Source organism: Crocodylus siamensis, chromosome 1 (genome assembly GCF_052110815.1).
Source record: "Crocodylus siamensis isolate JL-2025a chromosome 1, ASM5211081v1, whole genome shotgun sequence".
In the NCBI taxonomy this organism is placed as follows: domain Eukaryota; kingdom Metazoa; phylum Chordata; order Crocodylia; family Crocodylidae; genus Crocodylus; species Crocodylus siamensis.
In genome coordinates, this window is record NC_143395.1 from 115,176,445 (window position 1) to 115,194,288 (window position 17,844).

General features: G+C 41.9%; 1 protein-coding gene across 1 annotated transcript in view; it reads left to right on the forward strand.

Annotated features, from left to right (window-relative positions):
• The window catches only part of ADGB (androglobin), a 279,220-nt gene that overhangs the window by 176,804 nt on the left and 84,572 nt on the right, over nucleotides 1-17,844 (forward strand). The window contains exons 24-26 of the mRNA XM_090041017.1: nucleotides 4,013-4,106; nucleotides 13,055-13,189; nucleotides 14,936-15,089. Coding sequence (XP_089897143.1) covers nucleotides 4,013-4,106; nucleotides 13,055-13,189; nucleotides 14,936-15,089 — 383 coding nt within the window. The remainder of the gene's footprint in view (nucleotides 1-4,012; nucleotides 4,107-13,054; nucleotides 13,190-14,935; nucleotides 15,090-17,844) is intronic.

A 17,844-nucleotide genomic window follows, 5' to 3' on the forward strand; every position in this document is an offset into this window, starting at 1 on the left:
GCTGACCTGGTAAGTGTGGTAGGCTTCCCACCCAGCTCAGCTTAGGAAAAAAAGATGGATAGGGCATTTTGGCTCAGCCAGCAAACCTGCAGGGACTTATAGCTATGGGGTTAACAAAACAGCCACGATGTTTTGCTTGGATGGTTTAGTGAGGGATGATCTTGCTTTAAGCAAGGGTCTGAACTAGATGACCTTGTGAGGTCCCTTCCAGCCCTACTCTCCCATGATCCTGATTGAAAAGAAAAGAAACAAATGGCAGCAGGCAGTAAGGACCAGAATCTAAAACTGCTTCCTTTCAGGCAGTGTCTCTGGCCTCATGACTCTTGCACTCCCAGCTGTCCAGTGGGCTACTTTAAAGAAGGGAGGAGGGAAAGGATGCCCCACCCAGCCCAGGGCATAGTCTGGTGGTTAAGGCATTCTTTTTGGGAAGTGGGAGATGAAAGGCTGAATCCCTGCAAGGTGAGAAAAGGTTAATAACCCAAGTCTCATCTTCCATCTGAGCAGTTTGGTTTCATGATAGAAATGTTTCCATTGTGTAACAGACTGCCAGTGTGGGCTCACCAGATTGGCTTGAGATACTTACCCTGGGCTAGAAACAGGGTACGCTGAACGGTACGAGTTCAGTTACGCTGAACTCTGCTCTGACCGAAAGGGCAGAGCAGGGGAGCCCTGCCCTGTGGAGAAGGGGAAGCCAATGGAAAGAAGAGGTTTTCAATCCCCTCATTGGTGTGGAAGGGGGATGGCTGGGGTTGGGGGCCCACCACCCTGAGCCCTGGTTGGCCGGTTTGCAAGCCAGGGAGGGACTGCCGGAGGGGATAAAAGCAGTAGTAGCTGAACTGGCATGTGGGAGCTGCTGACAGTGACTCTGGGAACAATGCAGGATGCCTAAGGGGAGAGCTGACCCAGCAGAGGAAGCAGAGAGACCCCTCTGAAGAACCTGGAAGGCCCTGGGAGAAGAAGGCAGCGGCAAGAAGCCTTGCCTCTAGCCCTGCAGCAGAGAGGGAGCAGCCATCAGGGCATGGGGCAGAGAGCTGGTGCCCCAAGTCCCCATCACAGTGTGCTGGATGTGCCAGGTGTCCTGGAGGCTAGGGGTGAGAGTCAGCCTCAACTCTACTGCAGAGAAGAGGCAGAGACCAGGAGTGCAGGCAGCATCCTTATCCAGAGCAGGGAACTGTGCCAGTGGGTTGAGGAAACCCCTTACCTTCCCTGGGGAAGCGAGACAGCAGCAGGGAAGGCATTGGGATTCTGAGGAGCAGCAGAGTGCCAGGACAAGGGTCCCTGGGAGCTCGGGGCACAGGCCAGTGCTTGGAGCGGGATTGGTGAGCTGTGAGGTGTGTGGGAGCAGGGTTTTAGAGCAACAACCCTTGGGAGCTGCCTGTGCTGCTGACCCTCTGCCACTGACTGCCCCAGAGGAGACTCAGTCCTATCCCTTATTCTACAGCTGATTGTTATCAGCTGGAGTCCCTGATCTTTGTACTTGGAAAAAGCACAAAGTTCCTAGGCACCAATCCTGCCATTTTAGGTCAGGCTCCTTCTCATTCATTCAAATATGTCCTTTAAAATTTCCTTCAAATGAGCCATCTTGTGTTCTTCTCTACATCTGTAATCCCAACACCTTCCCTTTCTTGAACTATTGTCCCAAGTCTTGTCTTATTGTAACAGGGAACCCTAACCCTGTTACTAATAGGCAGAACGGCCCCTCTAAGTCCAGAACCTTCCAGTCATGGCTAGCCAGTCAAGTAGGGGTCAAGGCTTAAACTCTGTCAGCTGGTCAGGCGCTGGGAAGAGGAGGGTCAAGACCTTATAAATGGTGAGCAAAGAAGGACAGAGGGGCGGCAGAGAGGCAGACTCCCAATGGTTACAGTACTGCACCTGCACCTACAGTCTGGGTCAGAAAAATACACCCTGCCTGGGGCCAGCCTCACGATTATTTAAAGGCTGTAGGGAAAAAACAGGCCTAAGTGGCACCCTACCAAGGCTGGCTAATGTAGGGGTTGCTACCTGTGGCAGGGTAACTCCCAGAAAATCCTGCATGGTGCAACCTTGGGGAAAAGATGAGTAGGAGGCGCCTGAAAACCTCCGCCTCCTGTTTCTGAGTTGCTGGGTGACTGAAGAAAGGCCGAGAGAAGACCAGGATGAATACGGTACCCAAAAAAATGTGAGGATCCATCCTTGCGGGTTAGTGAGGCTTTTAAGGGGTGAGGTGTGTCACAGGGCACTTTAGATGCCCAGCTCCTATAAGAGTGGGAACTGCTAGGGAAAGAGCCCTATCAGTGAGTAGGGAGCCCCAGCTGTGGGTTACTGAGGCAACCAGAGTGAGCCAGTGGCACCCACCTGTTACAGGGCAGCTGACAGTAAGGGGCAGGGCCTAGCTCACATATAAGTCCCAGGCCTGAGGCCTGGAAGGTATTTCCCTGCCAGCCAGCAAGGGGGAAGGAGCTCTCCCAGAACAACCAAAGGGGAGAGGCCTGTCCACAGGATCTGCTCCTGCCACTGTTGAGGAACAGAGTAGGGTGATTTGATGTTATAGCCGGGCAGTTTGGATTTTATGTTATAGCCCAGGGGCTTGTGTTTTGTTTGCTGTTTTAACCGGTGGCTTGGGTGAGGCTATAAGAGGATGGAGGAGGCCTCATAGGGGACCCGCAGCAGTGTGGGGGACCCGGCGCCAGAGTGGGCGCAGCATTGGGGTGTATGGACCCTGGCATCAGAGCGGGCGCAGCATTGGGGGTGCAAGGACCCCGAGCACCAGTGAGGGCACAGAGTGAGACAGGGCAGTGGAGAGCCCGAGCGCCAGTGAGGGGCGCAGAGCGAGACAGGGCGGCGGAGAGCCCAGGGAGGACAAAGGGGCCAAATTATAACAAGGCCCAGATAAACACCATCGGCGAGACTTGGGCTGCTGTGTAAGGGATGAAAAAGAGCCGCAGATAGCACCCCCTGGCATCGGGACAGTCCCCCTGGCATCGGGCAGCCTCCCACTTAATTACATCTATTAATCAATGAACAACAAGGCATGGCAGGCGAGAAGGCGAAGGTTGGCCCATAACAGGTGAGCAGGGTCCCCAGTAGATGGACTCCAGAGAGGCGCACCTGTCACACTTATATAGGCTCTTTTCTTCTACCGGTGTATGTTTTGTAAGCCCTATAATAAGAGGGCTTTAGGCTGTACATGTTACTTTATTTTTGGTTTCTGCAATTTCCTGACCCCCTGAATCTGCTTTTCTAGGAGTTTAGTTTTCTATTAGGCCATTGCCAGGTGGGTATTTCCCAACTTCTTCCTTTCTCTTGTCTGCAATGGATTTTCCTTACTTCCCAAGATTTTTCTCTAATGCGTTCCATAGTTTTTGCTTAAATTTTTTTTAATTTCTATTATGTCTGTCCAGTCATTCTCACAACTATTTTTTTCTCCTTTCACACATACACCTATGACTTTTTTCCTCTTGTTTCTTGATACAGCATCTTTTTTTCTCTAGTCTTCTCTTGCAATATTTTCCATTTCTTTTAACCGTTCATTTGCTGTGTGGCAGGATACAGCAAGGAAAAAAAGCAATTTAACTGAAGTTTCAATGTGCTGATCGTTGTCTTCCATAATATACATAATTGAGGTTACCTTATTTCACTGTAGTATTACCATACTACAATGAAATAAGGTAACCTCAATTATGGTAATACTACAGTGGTCATACATATTGTATTATACTATACTAATATACCATGTACATTAGTATAGTATAATGCAGTATGTATGAGAATATGTCATTCAGTAGAAGGTACAAACATCTATCTTTACTGTAGCAGAAGGGCTGATCTTTGTGTGCACATGGAAGCCTGATGTCAAAAGGTCTGTAGTGATCTATGAGTAAAAACTGGTTTCCTCATATGGGAGAATTCTGTAAAATTAAAAACAAATGAACTAGATACATAACGCATTTTACTTACTTTCGTAATTTTTTCACAAGTCTTTTTGTATTTTTTTTGAACAACAACAAAATTTAATAAAAAATTTTATTTTCAGGGACAAAGGAAAATGCTAATGTCAAAGAAAACCTGCAAAAATTGTGGAGTCTGATTGATCCAAATTTTGAACAGTGTGCGGTAACTCTATTAAGGTAATAAGTAAAAAATTAGCATTTTATATTGCAGTCTATTCAGTAGAATCATCTTTGTACAATCATAAAATCAGTAGGTCATCAGAATACATTATGAGAATGACTAATTTTAAAATAGTGAAAACTATGCTTAAGAGCATTTGTGATTCTTAATGAAGGTGTAACATACAGATTTAAGCCTGCTGCCATGTACACCTGAAATATTTGCCAAATCCTATCAATAACTCTTCATGTTTATATCTAAAGATTATTTTAGCTGTGCCTACACTAAGATTTTAACTAATATATCTCTATCAATTAGCTTATGAACTTTTGTAACCCTCATAAGGTTTGCCAGAAAAAACCCTCATAAGCTGTGCCAGAAAATTTTGAAAGTGTATCCTGTTCTGATGCTGCCTTTATAACAATCGTCAAAGTTTTTATGAACTCACTGATCCTAGCTATGCTGTCATTAATTAGGAGCATATATATAAGCACAGGACTGGAAGAGGGTTCTCTGGCCATCAAGTCAAGTCCCCTGCATTTAGCAGCAGCCATTTAAATAGTGTCTTAAAAGCAGTCCATTTCACCCTTCTTACGCTCCACAGCCATAGACCGTATTGTCAAAACAAACCAAAAAACATTTTTTTCTGTGAATAAGGAAATAAAAACAGGCATATAAAGAAAACCATTTAATACTTTAAACAAAAAATGAGAACATAGGAATGAGGGAAAATAATTTTTACTGCTTATTGAGGATAAACAATGCAAACCTTTAAAATAGCAACAACTAAATAAAAATGGTCAGCCATATGCTTTTAAAGTTATGTTTTTAGGTCTGTTAGAACTACCAGATACATATATTACAATACTCCACAGATAATAGTAGCAAAGGCTGTTTTGTGAGATATGTGAATGTATTGAATGTGCATATGAGAACTTACGTTTTGTTGAATCTGCTGGTGGCAATTAATGAATAGCTGTACTGTACGTTCACAATATGTTCCTTGCTTGCCACACACTTGTGGCTGGAGTTGTTTTGTTTCTGAAAGCTCTTGGACAAACACACCAACTGGGAATGAGGATGGGATCCTGCAAGCAAGGCATGCTTTAATGTAGCTTTGCAACAGTATGACCCACTCCTGGTCACATTTAATGGAATTCAGCTGCTTTTGAACATTTTAAAATATTTCAACATTTAGAAACTTGTATTTAAAATTAAATGTGCTCTTGAACAGCAGGTAAAAGTTATTTTTATTTTGTGCTGGCTGAAGTCTTAGCCAATAAAGTTACCTGAAAGATCACTAAGAGTTTGGTATGAAGGTTTTCCTCAACATTTAGCTTCAGGCTTTGAAAAGTACCAGAATCACATTTCAAGCTGTGACAAACTCAATTTATTTCTACTGCCTTCTAAACTAAAAATACAAACACCTTCTTAACAGAACCTACAACTTATATTTTTTGTAGCCAATACTTTTTTAACAAGTGTTAAAAATAGTATTTTCCCCCCAATGTTCTTTACAAAATATATCACTCATGCTTATGGAAAAAAAAACCTTTTGTGGGTTCCAGGAGTGTTGAAGGCTTGAAGCATTCTTGAAAACTGTTTGAAGAAAGAGGTAGTAGATTTCAGCATAACTCTCAGAGAGTCCTCTTGCAGGAAGGGGTTAGGGAGAGAACAATTCACCCTGGGAGGCTGGAGGACTCAGTCAAATGTTATGATACTATCTACCACCCTTAAGTGTAACATGCCACATGTTAAAATTCAAGTAGCATAAAAAAGAAATTCTACATTTATAGAGTAACATTTTTTGTGGCCGGATTTCCATATTTGAAGCTTATTATCAAGTGATAAATTTCTTGAATGTATGACATATTAAAATTTATTGCTCCATTAAAACATGAATCACACTTTAAAAGCAATGTCTGAGAGGGGCCAGGATTACTGCTTCTGAAAATTTCGAAGTTTGACTAAATTATGACACTATATAATGTCACTTGAAATGTATTCAGAAGTCAATATAATTTCTTTGGGGGTTTTTTATGCCACTTGTCACTGATAGAAGGACCCCTTGAGGAACAGCATTGTCAATTCATGTTTCAGACCCTCTCGCTTTAAATTAATTATATCAAAGTTTGTCTCCTATATATGATTCAGACATCTAAATCAAGTGAAACTCATACTCTATTATTCATTAAAAAATCATTGTGAGGACAGTTGTTTTATAATGCTTCACTACTATCTATGGAATGAGGGGAACACCAAACGTATATAAAACAGGTTTATTATGTGGAGCAATGAGCAATTTAAACTAAGAGAAAGGTGTCAGGTAAGATTGACACTTAAGTAGACTTAAAAATCTTCTTTATATAACTCCATGATACAAATGAAATTAGAGCAATGAAAAGACCATAGTAGTAATCTATCTATATATAAAGGGCTTAGTCCATCTGTCTGTGTGTCTGTCTGTCCATAATGCTTTTCATGGATGCCAGGAGCCTGGCACAGCAGGGAGGACAGAGGGAGGAGCTAGCTGAGGAAGAGTGGAAGCTGGGCTCCTGGCTACTGTGAGGAGACAACTAGATGCACATTACCTTCAAGAAAGTAGCTTCACAGTATCCAGGAGCCCAGCTCCTGCTTTAACTCAGCTGGCTCTTCCCTCTGCCCTCCCCGCCGTTCTGGACTCCTGGCGCCCTTAAATATGGACAGACAGACACACAGACAGACAGAAAGGCTAAGCCCTGAGGACCCAGCTACATGAAGAAGGCAATTGGACTTGAGGCGACATCAAGGGAGCCATGCAAATGAGTCCCAAGAAGAGACTACTGTGAGAAAAGAATGAGATGCACAATGCCATCAAGAAAGTCACCATTCATCCATCATTCTTGCTGGGCAATTCACTAGTACATAAATAATGATATACTTGGACACAAAGCCATATGGAATACAGAATGAAGCTGCATTCTTTTCATCAACAAATCATCAAACCTGTCATCCACTCTCTACATGAGCTTTCCATAGAATACTATCAAGTTAAAGGTCTTCGGTGCCTATCTTCAAGGCAACTAGCACTCTGTATTCATGACAGCCAAATTATCACTTTAAGCTCAGAAATGAAGACCCTAGTAAACAGTTCAATTCACCATAGAAGTGTGTGCAACAGGGTAAGCTTTGTCTGTGTAGAAGGCAAACAGCTTTATAGGGCCTGTACCAGTCTGGATTCAACTCAAAGGAGCCCTCTATCAAATTGCCTTGGACTTTTGTGGTACCTTACATCGCAGCTCAAATGATTGGTTTGATGAGAGCTCATCTGAAATGATCCCACTCATAGAAAATAAACAGTCAGCTCTGCTTAAATGTAAATGTGACCCTAGCCACTCCAACTTGCAGGCACTTCAAGAGATCCAGCAAAAGGTCAAACGATGATTGGCTACAACTGTATGAAAGTATCCAAAAAGCTGCTGACCAATGTGACATGCAAGTAATATGGTAGCATTGGGAAAGCTCTGAAGTCTGTTCTGAGGAAGACCGCCCCTTTAAAATTCTCCATAGGTGAAGTCATCAATGACCTCAATAAGTGGATGAATTGATGGGTTGAACATTACTTAGAACTCTACTCTCATGAAAATGTGATCCATGACTCTGCCGTCAACACACTTGAAGACCTCTCAACCCTGTTAGTGGTTGACCATGAATCTACCGTAGATGAAGTAGAAAAAGCCATCGATCATCCTGCTTATGGTCAAGCCCCATGTACAGATTGCATACTGGCTGAAGTTATAAAGTGTGGGAAATCCATCCTCCTCCCCCCCATCTGTATGCATTAATATGTATGTGTTGGAGAGAAGGTGAAGTTCCTTAGGACATGAAGGATGCAAGCATTCACTCTATACAAAAATGAAAATGATATGAGCAACTACAATAACTATCATGGTATATCCTTACTTTGCATCATTGGAAAGCTGTTTGCCAAAGTCATCCTGCTAAGACTGCATACCCTTACAGACAGAGTATACCCTGAGTCTCAATGTGGTTTCAAATCTAGTCAGTCTATGACAGATATGTTATTCTCCTTCAGACAGTTATAAGAAAAGTGCAATGAATAAAGACAATCTTTGTGCATACCATTTTTCAATCTTACCAAAGCTTTTAATTTTGCCAGTAGAGATGATTTGTTCTGAATCCTGGAGACTGGATGCCCTCCTAAGCTCTTGAGCATCATCAAGTCCTTCCACCTTGGTATGCATCGAGTGGTGCAGTTCAATGGATCACATTCGAAAGAATTTGAAATCAAGAGTGGTGTAAAACAGGGCTGGGTCCTAGTTCCAGTGCTTTTTGGGATTTTCTTCACTGTCCTACTCAAATACACATTCAGCGGCTCTTCAAAAGGAATATACCTTTGGACCAAAATTGATCTGATGGGTAAACGCTTTAACCTCAATTATCTCAAAGTGAAAATGAAAATTCAAAAAGTTCTTGTCCATGAAATACTCTTTGCTGACAATGCAGCAGTTGTTAATCATTCAGAAGCTGAACTGAAAGTCTATGGATCACTTTTCTCATGCTTGTGATGATTTTGGTCTGACCATTAGCCTCAAGAAAACAGTAGTCATAGGTCAACAAGTTGACCACCCTCCTGAAGTTAGAATAAATGATGAATGTCTGGAAATGGTTGAAAAAATCACTTACTTGAGCTCCACTGTCTCGCAAAATCCTGGCTTGGAAAACAAAAATCAATGCTCATATTGGAAAGGCAAGCAATGCCATGGCTAAACTTTAAAAGAGAGTTTGGAAGAACAGAGCATTCACTCTATTGACAAAAGTGTCCATCAACAGTGCTTGTGTACTACTTTCTGTATTGTACACTAGTGAAACATGGACTCCTTATGCCAAGAAAGAAAGAAAACTGAACAGTTTCCACCTTTTGATATCTCCGTTGTATCCTGTGCATACCATGGTGTGACAAAATCTCCAACTTTGCTGATCTGGAATGGCCAAGATACCCAGTATGTTCCTGATCCTGAGACAGAGATGCCACTGTTGGTTAGGACATGTGAATCATGTCGACAATGGCTGAATCCCCAAGGACATACCATACTATGAGCTGGCCACTGGCAAATGTCACCTTGGATGGCCCAAACTCTGTTTGATTGATGTCTGCAATAAAAACCTTTGTTAGTTGCACAACAATGGCCAATACTTGGAATCAGTTACTTTAGACTGCTGCAAGTGGAAAGCTGCTGTGAAGCAGGTCCTATGTCGCTTCAAAATGGAAAGTCAATGATGCAGGGAACATGTACCATATGGTGGTATCAGAGGCAGGCAAGACAAGATGGTACTGGGCATGCTGATGCAAGGTCAACCAAGTTTGTATGTGCAACTTGCCAGGGTGTCTTCATGTCACACGTTGGACTCCTCAGCCACTCAGGAAGCTGTGGTAGCACACAGTAACCCACCAAAAGCACAGTCTTCATGGTCTCCTGAGGCCAATGACCAGTCTGCGAAACAAACTCTTACAGGAGATACCACCTCAAATATCATTGTGCTTTGTTCCAAGTAACTTGTACTGCACTGGTCTTGTCTTCAATTTTATAAACATCTGACACATTTACCTACATATCACAAAATAAAACATTCCATTATACTCATAAAATTTCCCTCAGAGAAAGAAAAGGCTGGAGGAGAGAGAATAAAATAAATGCATATTATTATTCACTTCTCTTAACATAGTCATGAAAGGTAGCCTACAGTGATGAATAGAATAGAATAAAATAGAACTCATATGCCATGATGCCACCGAAAACAGATTATATGTCTGCACTACATCAAACATTCAGCTAAAGTTATTAAAAGGGGTTTGTTCTTTGACCGTGCTGGCTGTAGGACTTCTGTTTGGTTTTGGGTTTTTTCCTTTTGTTCAATCCTCTTTCCATATTGTACTTTTCCCATTGAGTGCTATTTGTATCCCACATTGGTGTCCCAACTTCCTTGTAAAATGCCATGTTGGGCATTATGTTTACTATTGGAGGAAATTGGTAAAATAGATTGTGCCAATATACTGCCAATCAGGTTGGTTACAACCTTCATAGGTAATAACAACTTGAGGTTTGCCTCATTTACAATTTTAAAATGATAATCTTGGATTTCTTCCCATGAAAAAGAAAGGCCATATTTGAAATGTAATTTCTTTTAGTTTTTCTTCAAAAGTCCTTTTTTAAAAAAATGTTTAGAATCATAGAGAAGTAGGGGTGGAAGGGACCTCCAGAGGTTATCTAGTCCAACCAGCGAAGCCCAGAACCATGGGAAATACCCATAGGAGAACATAGGTATAGCTATGCCTAGATCATCCCCAACCAGTGCGTGTCCAACCTCTTTTTGAACATCTCCAGTGATGGAGAGTTCACAACTTCCCTAGGCATTTTATTCCACCACTTCACTATTTTAACAGGGAAGATGTTTTCCCAGATATCCAGTCTAAACTTACTTTGCTGCAACTTCAGGCATATTGGTCCAATGACTCCAATAAGAGAAAAGCTGCTTTCCCTCTTCTTTATGGCAGCCCTTCAGGTATCTGAAGACTGCTATTATGTACCCTCTTAAGTGGCTTTCCTGCAAGCTGAACGTGTCTAGCTCCTTCAGCCTCTCCTCATATGACTTGCATTCTAAGCCCTTGATCAACTTCGTCGCCTGCCTCTGGGCCCTCTCTAACTTCTCTGTATCCTTTTTAAAATGTGAAGACCAAAATTGCACACAGTACTCCGGATGAGACCTAACCAGTGCCAAGTAGAGAGGCACTATCATCTCCCATGTCTTGCACCTAATGCTTATATTCACACATCCCAAAAGCGCATTCACCTTACATTCAGCTGCATCGCACTGGAGACTCACATTGAGTCTGTGGTCTACCAAGACTCCCAAGTCCTTTTCCATAGTGCTGCCATCCAGCCAGGTGTCATCCATTCTATATTTCTGTTTTTTATTATTCTTCCCAAGGTGTAGCACCTTGCATTTGTATTTCATCCTTTTAGCTGTAGCCCAATTTTTCCATTTGCCAAGATCCTTCTGAATTGCCCTCACATCCTCCAGTGTGTTCATAGTCCTTACCAGTTTTGTGCTGCCTACAAAGAAGAAATAAAATTACTTTAAAACTTCTAATAGAACCTCAGATCAAAAAGTACAAGATGACAGAATGATGTATGAAAAATGAATGGTGATGAATGGTTAGAAAATATTCTAGAAACAGTTGGATCTGACCTCATTCCATACCTAATTAAGGGCATAATCTCAGTATAGGTACCTGTAATGCTCCCCAGTCCCAAGTGCAGCTGAGTGCACCTAAGACGCACTCTTTCACATCTTCAGGGGTGTCCTTCAGCTCTAAACCCATCCCTGCCATATGCTGCTTGACCACTGAGAACAGACTGAGATGCTCAAAGGTCTACTCTCTGATTTATGTTACCTCACATAGACTTGTGTCACCCAGGCTTTGCCTGCTTGAAGAATCACACTCTGGTCTGGTCATACGCTCAGAGAAGATAGATTCCCACTTCTGGAAAAGAGGCCTGCCTGTATGGTCAACTACTCTAGAATCATGGTTATCACTGACAATAAGTGGGCTGAAAAGATAACAAGAAGGGTTATTATAAAAAAAACAAGAACAAGACATAGGAAATCTGTAACCATATGCTAAGATACAGAAAGATATATAAGAATAAACAAAGGAAAACACCAGAACAACAACTGGTTCTCACCCTGCATCTGAAATCCAAGGATGCAGTTCCTACCCACCTCAATAGATTAGCAAACAGTTTCTGTCTCTGACCTGTCTGCCAGGACTTCTTACTATTTCTTCTTTTAGCCTGCTTTACTCAGTCAGCTGACTGAAGCACTCCAGTGCTTCTTAGGGGCTGGGCTCTATCTGGGCCTGGCTGCAGCAGTGATAGTGGGTGGGTTCCCCCTGCCTGCCTGGTACCCCCAGGTGTTCACTTACAACCTGGGAGAGGCACAAGGAGAGAGCACGCACCCACTGCTGCTGCTGTCCTGGTCTGTGCCCAGCACCCACGCAACCCAGCTAACGTAGCTCTGGAGCTCCTCTCACATCTGAGATGGTGAGGACTGTGGCAGCAGTGGGCAGGAGGGAAGGGGAGGGCATGCCTTTGAGCAGGAAGGGAAAGGGGGAGAATCCTTACTTTCTTTGGGGCTTAAAAAAGCCCTGACTGCTGCTTCCATGGGGTTGTCTGCCTGCCCCAGTGGGAGCAGTAGGTACAGCTACCCCTGCAATGCCAGTTGCTGCTCCCGCACCCCCTTAGTAAAATCCTAAATCTGGTCCTGTACCTCTCCCATTGGATTCTCAGCGAGCCTGCCCTGAATATAACTGCCTACTTCCCACCCTCCTCTGAAAGGTGAATGTTTAACCAGATGAAAAATCTTCCCTCATCTATTCAGAACCAAGAGAATATTTACATCCTTTCAGACATGAAGAACACTAATCCAGTATCCTAATAGTACCATCTTTCACTTAGTTTCCTTACCCTAAGAAATGTCCTTCCCCCAGGAGTTTGAATAGCCAGGCATTGTTCTTACAGCTCCTCATTTCCAGTGTAAAGTCATCATTGTCTGAAAGGGCCTGATTCCTGTGCCTCAGAGCATGTCTGCAAGGGAGATAGATAATTCATGTCAAATGCTAATTAGTGAATTCAGCCACCTGAAGACAGAAACCAGGTTTCCAGTTCCACAGGACAGAAGCCTACCAGTTGAGCAAAAGGACCATCTTTATTAGTCGCTAGCAGCAGTGAAATATTTTCATTTCATGGTAACCGAGCTCTAGAGAAGAACTTTTAATGAACTAGTAAAAGTGCGTGTTACATATATACTGGTATTCTTCCTTATCTGCAAAAGTTCATCAAGATATATGTCCTCTACTTATTAAGCATAAATATTTATCTCACTATTTTTTGTTTTTTTCTAGAGAAATGTTTAAAAGTAACTGTAAGTCAATTGAAAAGTTCCCCTGTTATGAAGATGAATGGACTAAGACATCTTTTGCTGATTATGTTGTAACATATTCGGATCAGCCACCAAATTGCTGGTTTGTGGTTTTTAGGTGAGTTTCACATATACTAAGGTTATCATACATCTGGGTTTTCCCAGACATGTCCTCTTTTTGCACCCCCAAACCCCCCTCTCCATCTGGGCGGGTTTTTTTAAATATCAGCAAGTGTCCAGAATTTTGCTCTGCCTCTGCTTTCATGGCAGTTCCTGGCTTGCTCCAGCAAGGATCTGCTTGGGGTTGGGGGCAGCAGGGGGAAGGGATTGGAGACCAGGAAGTATGTGCACATGCATATGCCTGTCACCACTGGGGCTCCAGCAGGGGAGGGAGGTGGTAATGGGGGGTGGAAGGGAGCTACATGGGCAGCAGGGCTGAGGGGGACAAGGGGGTGTGGGTCAGAAATGAGGGGCATTGGCAGGGCTGGGGGGCCAGGGAACTGCAGGTAAGGAGTGAGGGTCACCAGCAAGGTTGTGGGGAGCAGCAGGCTGCAGTTTGGGAGTGAGGGGTATTAGCAGTGAGGGGGAGTTGCAGGTTGGGAGTGAGGGGCAGAATACCATGAGTTAGGGGCAGAAGCAGGGCTGGGGGTGTGGCTTGGGAGTGGGGGGCAGGGTATGGGCATATCACTACCCCCCCCGTACCCCCATAATCATATAATCTCTGCCTCCTCTCCCCCTCACAGGTATCCTCTTTTTTGAAATTGGAAATATGGTAACCATACTTACACAGGAATAATTTATTATGGAGTGGCAGGGGCCTCTGGACTTTAAAGTTGCAGCCAGCTTCCATTATAAAGCCTTATTTTACCCTCCCTAAAATTTGCCTTCCGAATTGGATTTTTATAAATATTTTCACTATTAACTGAAAACAGAGACGAGTGTTTCTGCAAAGTGTGAAGACAGTTCATCAAGCTGGCTTTGAACTGCTTGTAATGAAAAAAAAATGGTCTGACGTAGATTTCTATATTTTTGGTTGTTCAACTTGGTGCATCCATGTTAGCATACCCAACTCGAAGGACAAGGTTTGATTTGTTTTTCCAGATGGCAGGTGCTCCCTGCTTCCAGAAAATCTTGTCATTCAAAATGTTGCATATTCAATGATCAAGGATTACATAATCCAATATTTGTTATTTAGTTAGAAAATTTTGTCCATGGTATTCAATGATTTTTTTAAAACTAATTATTCCATCATTAGAAGCAATATTACTATTAAGTTGCTATGAACATATAAACAATATAAAATATAAAAATAATCAAATTTTATGCTGGATTTTTAGAATTAGAAGTAAAGAGACAAATAAGTATGTAATAACAAACACATTTTGCCTAAATGTTAAGTAAGCCACTGCATATGCAAATGTGTTTTGCTTATAGTAGTTACATATGTGCCTTGAGTGCCACATACTTTCAGTTGCATGAGCTCAAGCATTTGCTGTAATGGGTACTTGAAGTATATTTTTACAATAAAAGATAAATTATTAATTTTTTTTACATCTCTGCCCAAAGTACAAATGAAGTAAAAAGTTCAATTAAAATTAATGTTTGTAGCTTTGTAAAATTAATACACATTAATTTTTTTAAGTCAGTGCCCAAAGTCTACAGCTCATTTTTGTGATTTGTTTCTTGGTTTGGTTTGTGTTGGGACAAAACTTCCAGCAATTTGTAACTCTGAGTGATTGGAATGCATGAAGACACAAACCTATCTACTGCCATAATTATTGATGCAATATTCACTTTATTAGAGAAAAGAGATTTGAGATTAGAAACACTTTTTAAAAGTTGTGTCATTCTTCTTTTATTGTAGGGAAGTATTTCATGTGACAGAAGATATGCTTGTAGTGCCAAAGGTGTATACCACCATCCCTACCTGTATACTACATGTTGTTGATAATGACACACTGGAGGAAATGCCACATGTCTTTCTCAAAGTGGCACCTCGTGTTTATAGCAAGAATAAGGTAAGTACACACATTAGTGGTGTACAACATCACTCTAGCTATAATAACTGGTTACAAAAATATACGGCCAAATTCAGTGAACTTCATTCAGGGCTGAGGCTTGTAGGCCAAGACCATACACAGCTTAATTTAGTGGGGGGCTTTTTAGGGGGGAAACTGCCACACCTACAGTAAATCTAGTGGTACAGATCTAATTTCAAGTTTAAATTAATTCATAACCATTTATTACCCATATTTTCTTGTCCTTAAATAGTTTTTTGCCTCTCTGGGGCTTATGGCCCTGATTTATTTATAAAGAGCAATCATAATTCCTTTCAATCTTCATTTTGCTGGACTAAACAAGCTTAACTCTTTTAGTTTCCTCTTGTAAGATTAGTTCCTTTCCCCTGATCATTCTGCTAACACTTCTCTATACCTACTTTCAGTTTCACTTAATTTTACTTGAATGTGGATGATGAGAATTGTACACACACCTGCTGATATGAAGGCTCATTGATGCCTTGTACAGAGGCAGTAATCTGCTTGTGTCTACCAAAAATACTGTATTTTTTCACATACCACACACTATCAAATAAGACATGCAACTTGTTTTGGGAAGGCAGAATGAAGGACAAAAAGATTTTACCAGAATCACAGCTGAATCATGATCACAGCGGATCCTGACCACGTGGGTGGGTCCTGATGGTTGTTGCTCAGCCAAAAGCCAGTTTTAACCCTCTTATACCTGCTGCTGAATTGGCAGCATCTTTTGGCTGCTCAGCCAGAAGCTACTACTAATTTGGAAGCGGCTGTGAAAAGGTTACAATTAACTGTGACACTGAAGACTGCACCCAACCCTTCTTTCCCTGTGACAGGGAGAGAAAGACAGCCGTGGCAGCCATTATAGTGTTCCTACACAGCCGTTACAGTGGCCTTATGGTTCATTTCTAACACAAGAATAAGAATTCACTAAGATACACACCCCAGTTTTTGAGGGCCAATTTTTGGGCAAAGGTAGGTGTGGTATGTGAATAAATATGATGTTTCTCCTAAAGGAGCTTTAATGCATCTTTGAATTGCATTTGCCTTTTTCCAGCATTGGGAGCTCATAGTCATTCGTGATTGACTGGTACACTAAGTTCTTTCCCCCATCTTAGATTTCCAACTGATTAGCTCCCAGGTTATGGTAGAATTTTTGGTTACTAGTCCACAAATGCACAAGCCTGTTCATCTAATTTGCCTGTTCATCTGATTTGCCTGTTCATCTGATTTCTACTCCAGTCCTCAAGGTCCTACAATTCTTTCTTCATGGTGCATTATCCTGATCTTCCTGTGTATGATGATACCTCCCAACCTGATATCACCAGCAGATTATATGAGGTGCTCCTAATAATGATACCAGGTCATTTCTGAAAAAAACTTAAGCAAGTTCTGAGACTGATCCTTGAGGAACCTAAGTAATAACTTTACTCTGACCTGATACTTCCTTTTTCAACAGTAGCCACTACTATCTCCATTCGAGTCAGCTCCCTATCCATTTTACAATTCCTTTACTAATCCCAATCTTCTCCATTTTTTAGTAATACTACCCGATTTGGTATCATATCAAAAGCTTTAGTGAGGTCCAAATTGATAAAATAATTGATTTTTGTATTAAACATAGGAGATGCAGTAGATGTTATCTGTGACAGCTGTCAGGTCTGTCTAGTATGATTTACCTTTGAAAAGCCTATGTCTGTTTGTCTGATTGCTTGATTTCTATGCTGCCTTTCCCCCAAAAAGGGTCAGGCCTGGTTACAACAAGAACAAGATAAATTATAAAACCAGAATGAAATAGTAAAGTAAAATGATAAATAGTGAAACAATTCCCCACATAGGACCTCAGAACTAATCTTACCTGCTAAAAGCCTACTTAAATGAGGTGTTGCAACACTTCTAAATGATGCCCAGGCTCAGGCTGTTCTGGGCGTCAGGAGGGACAGAATTCTAAAGCTGAGGAGTTGCAACCTCCCATGTGTTTTTCTGACTGAACTTAGCACACAGTGAAGTTTGCAGGAGGTTCCTCCCAGCTGTCAATAAGGACTGCAATAAAACATAAGGCAGGAAGTGGTCCTTTAAGTATGTCAGTCCCAGGCTGTTTATGGGTCAGAAATAACATCCTTAACTGTGCTGGCTATTGGGAGCCAGTGCTGACTCTGAGGCACTAGAATAATGTGATCACCAGGGATCTTATTTTCTCTATTAAAAAAAAAAAATCCCCAGTTTTCAGGTAAAAAAAAGTAACCCCAATCCACATTCTTCTGTTATTAAAGAAACACCACTAATATATATATTGGGGTTACTTTTTATATATAATATATATAATTATATATATATATATATATATATATAGTGGTGTTTCATTTTAATTATGGATTAGGCTGTTTTTGTTAACCAAAAATTGGGGATTTTTTTTAAATCATAGAAAACCAGGATGGATCCCTGCTGATGACCCATCCCTGTCAAAAGGTAGGCTGCCATGTTCTGAATTACCTGTAGTTTCCAAATGGTTGTCAAGGGTAGCCCTAAGTGGAGCAGTTTGCAGTAGTCTGCCCTCAAGGTGACAAAAGAATAGATGATGTTTATTAGATATGAATTTGAAAGAAAGGATTGGAACCAGATGGAGTTGGTGAAAGGCACTCCTAGCCACCAATGCCACCTGAAGATTCAGGTGCATCAGAGGTTCTAGGAGTACCCCAGAGCTGCAAACCTGAGTGACAAGGGGAGGCTGAACCTC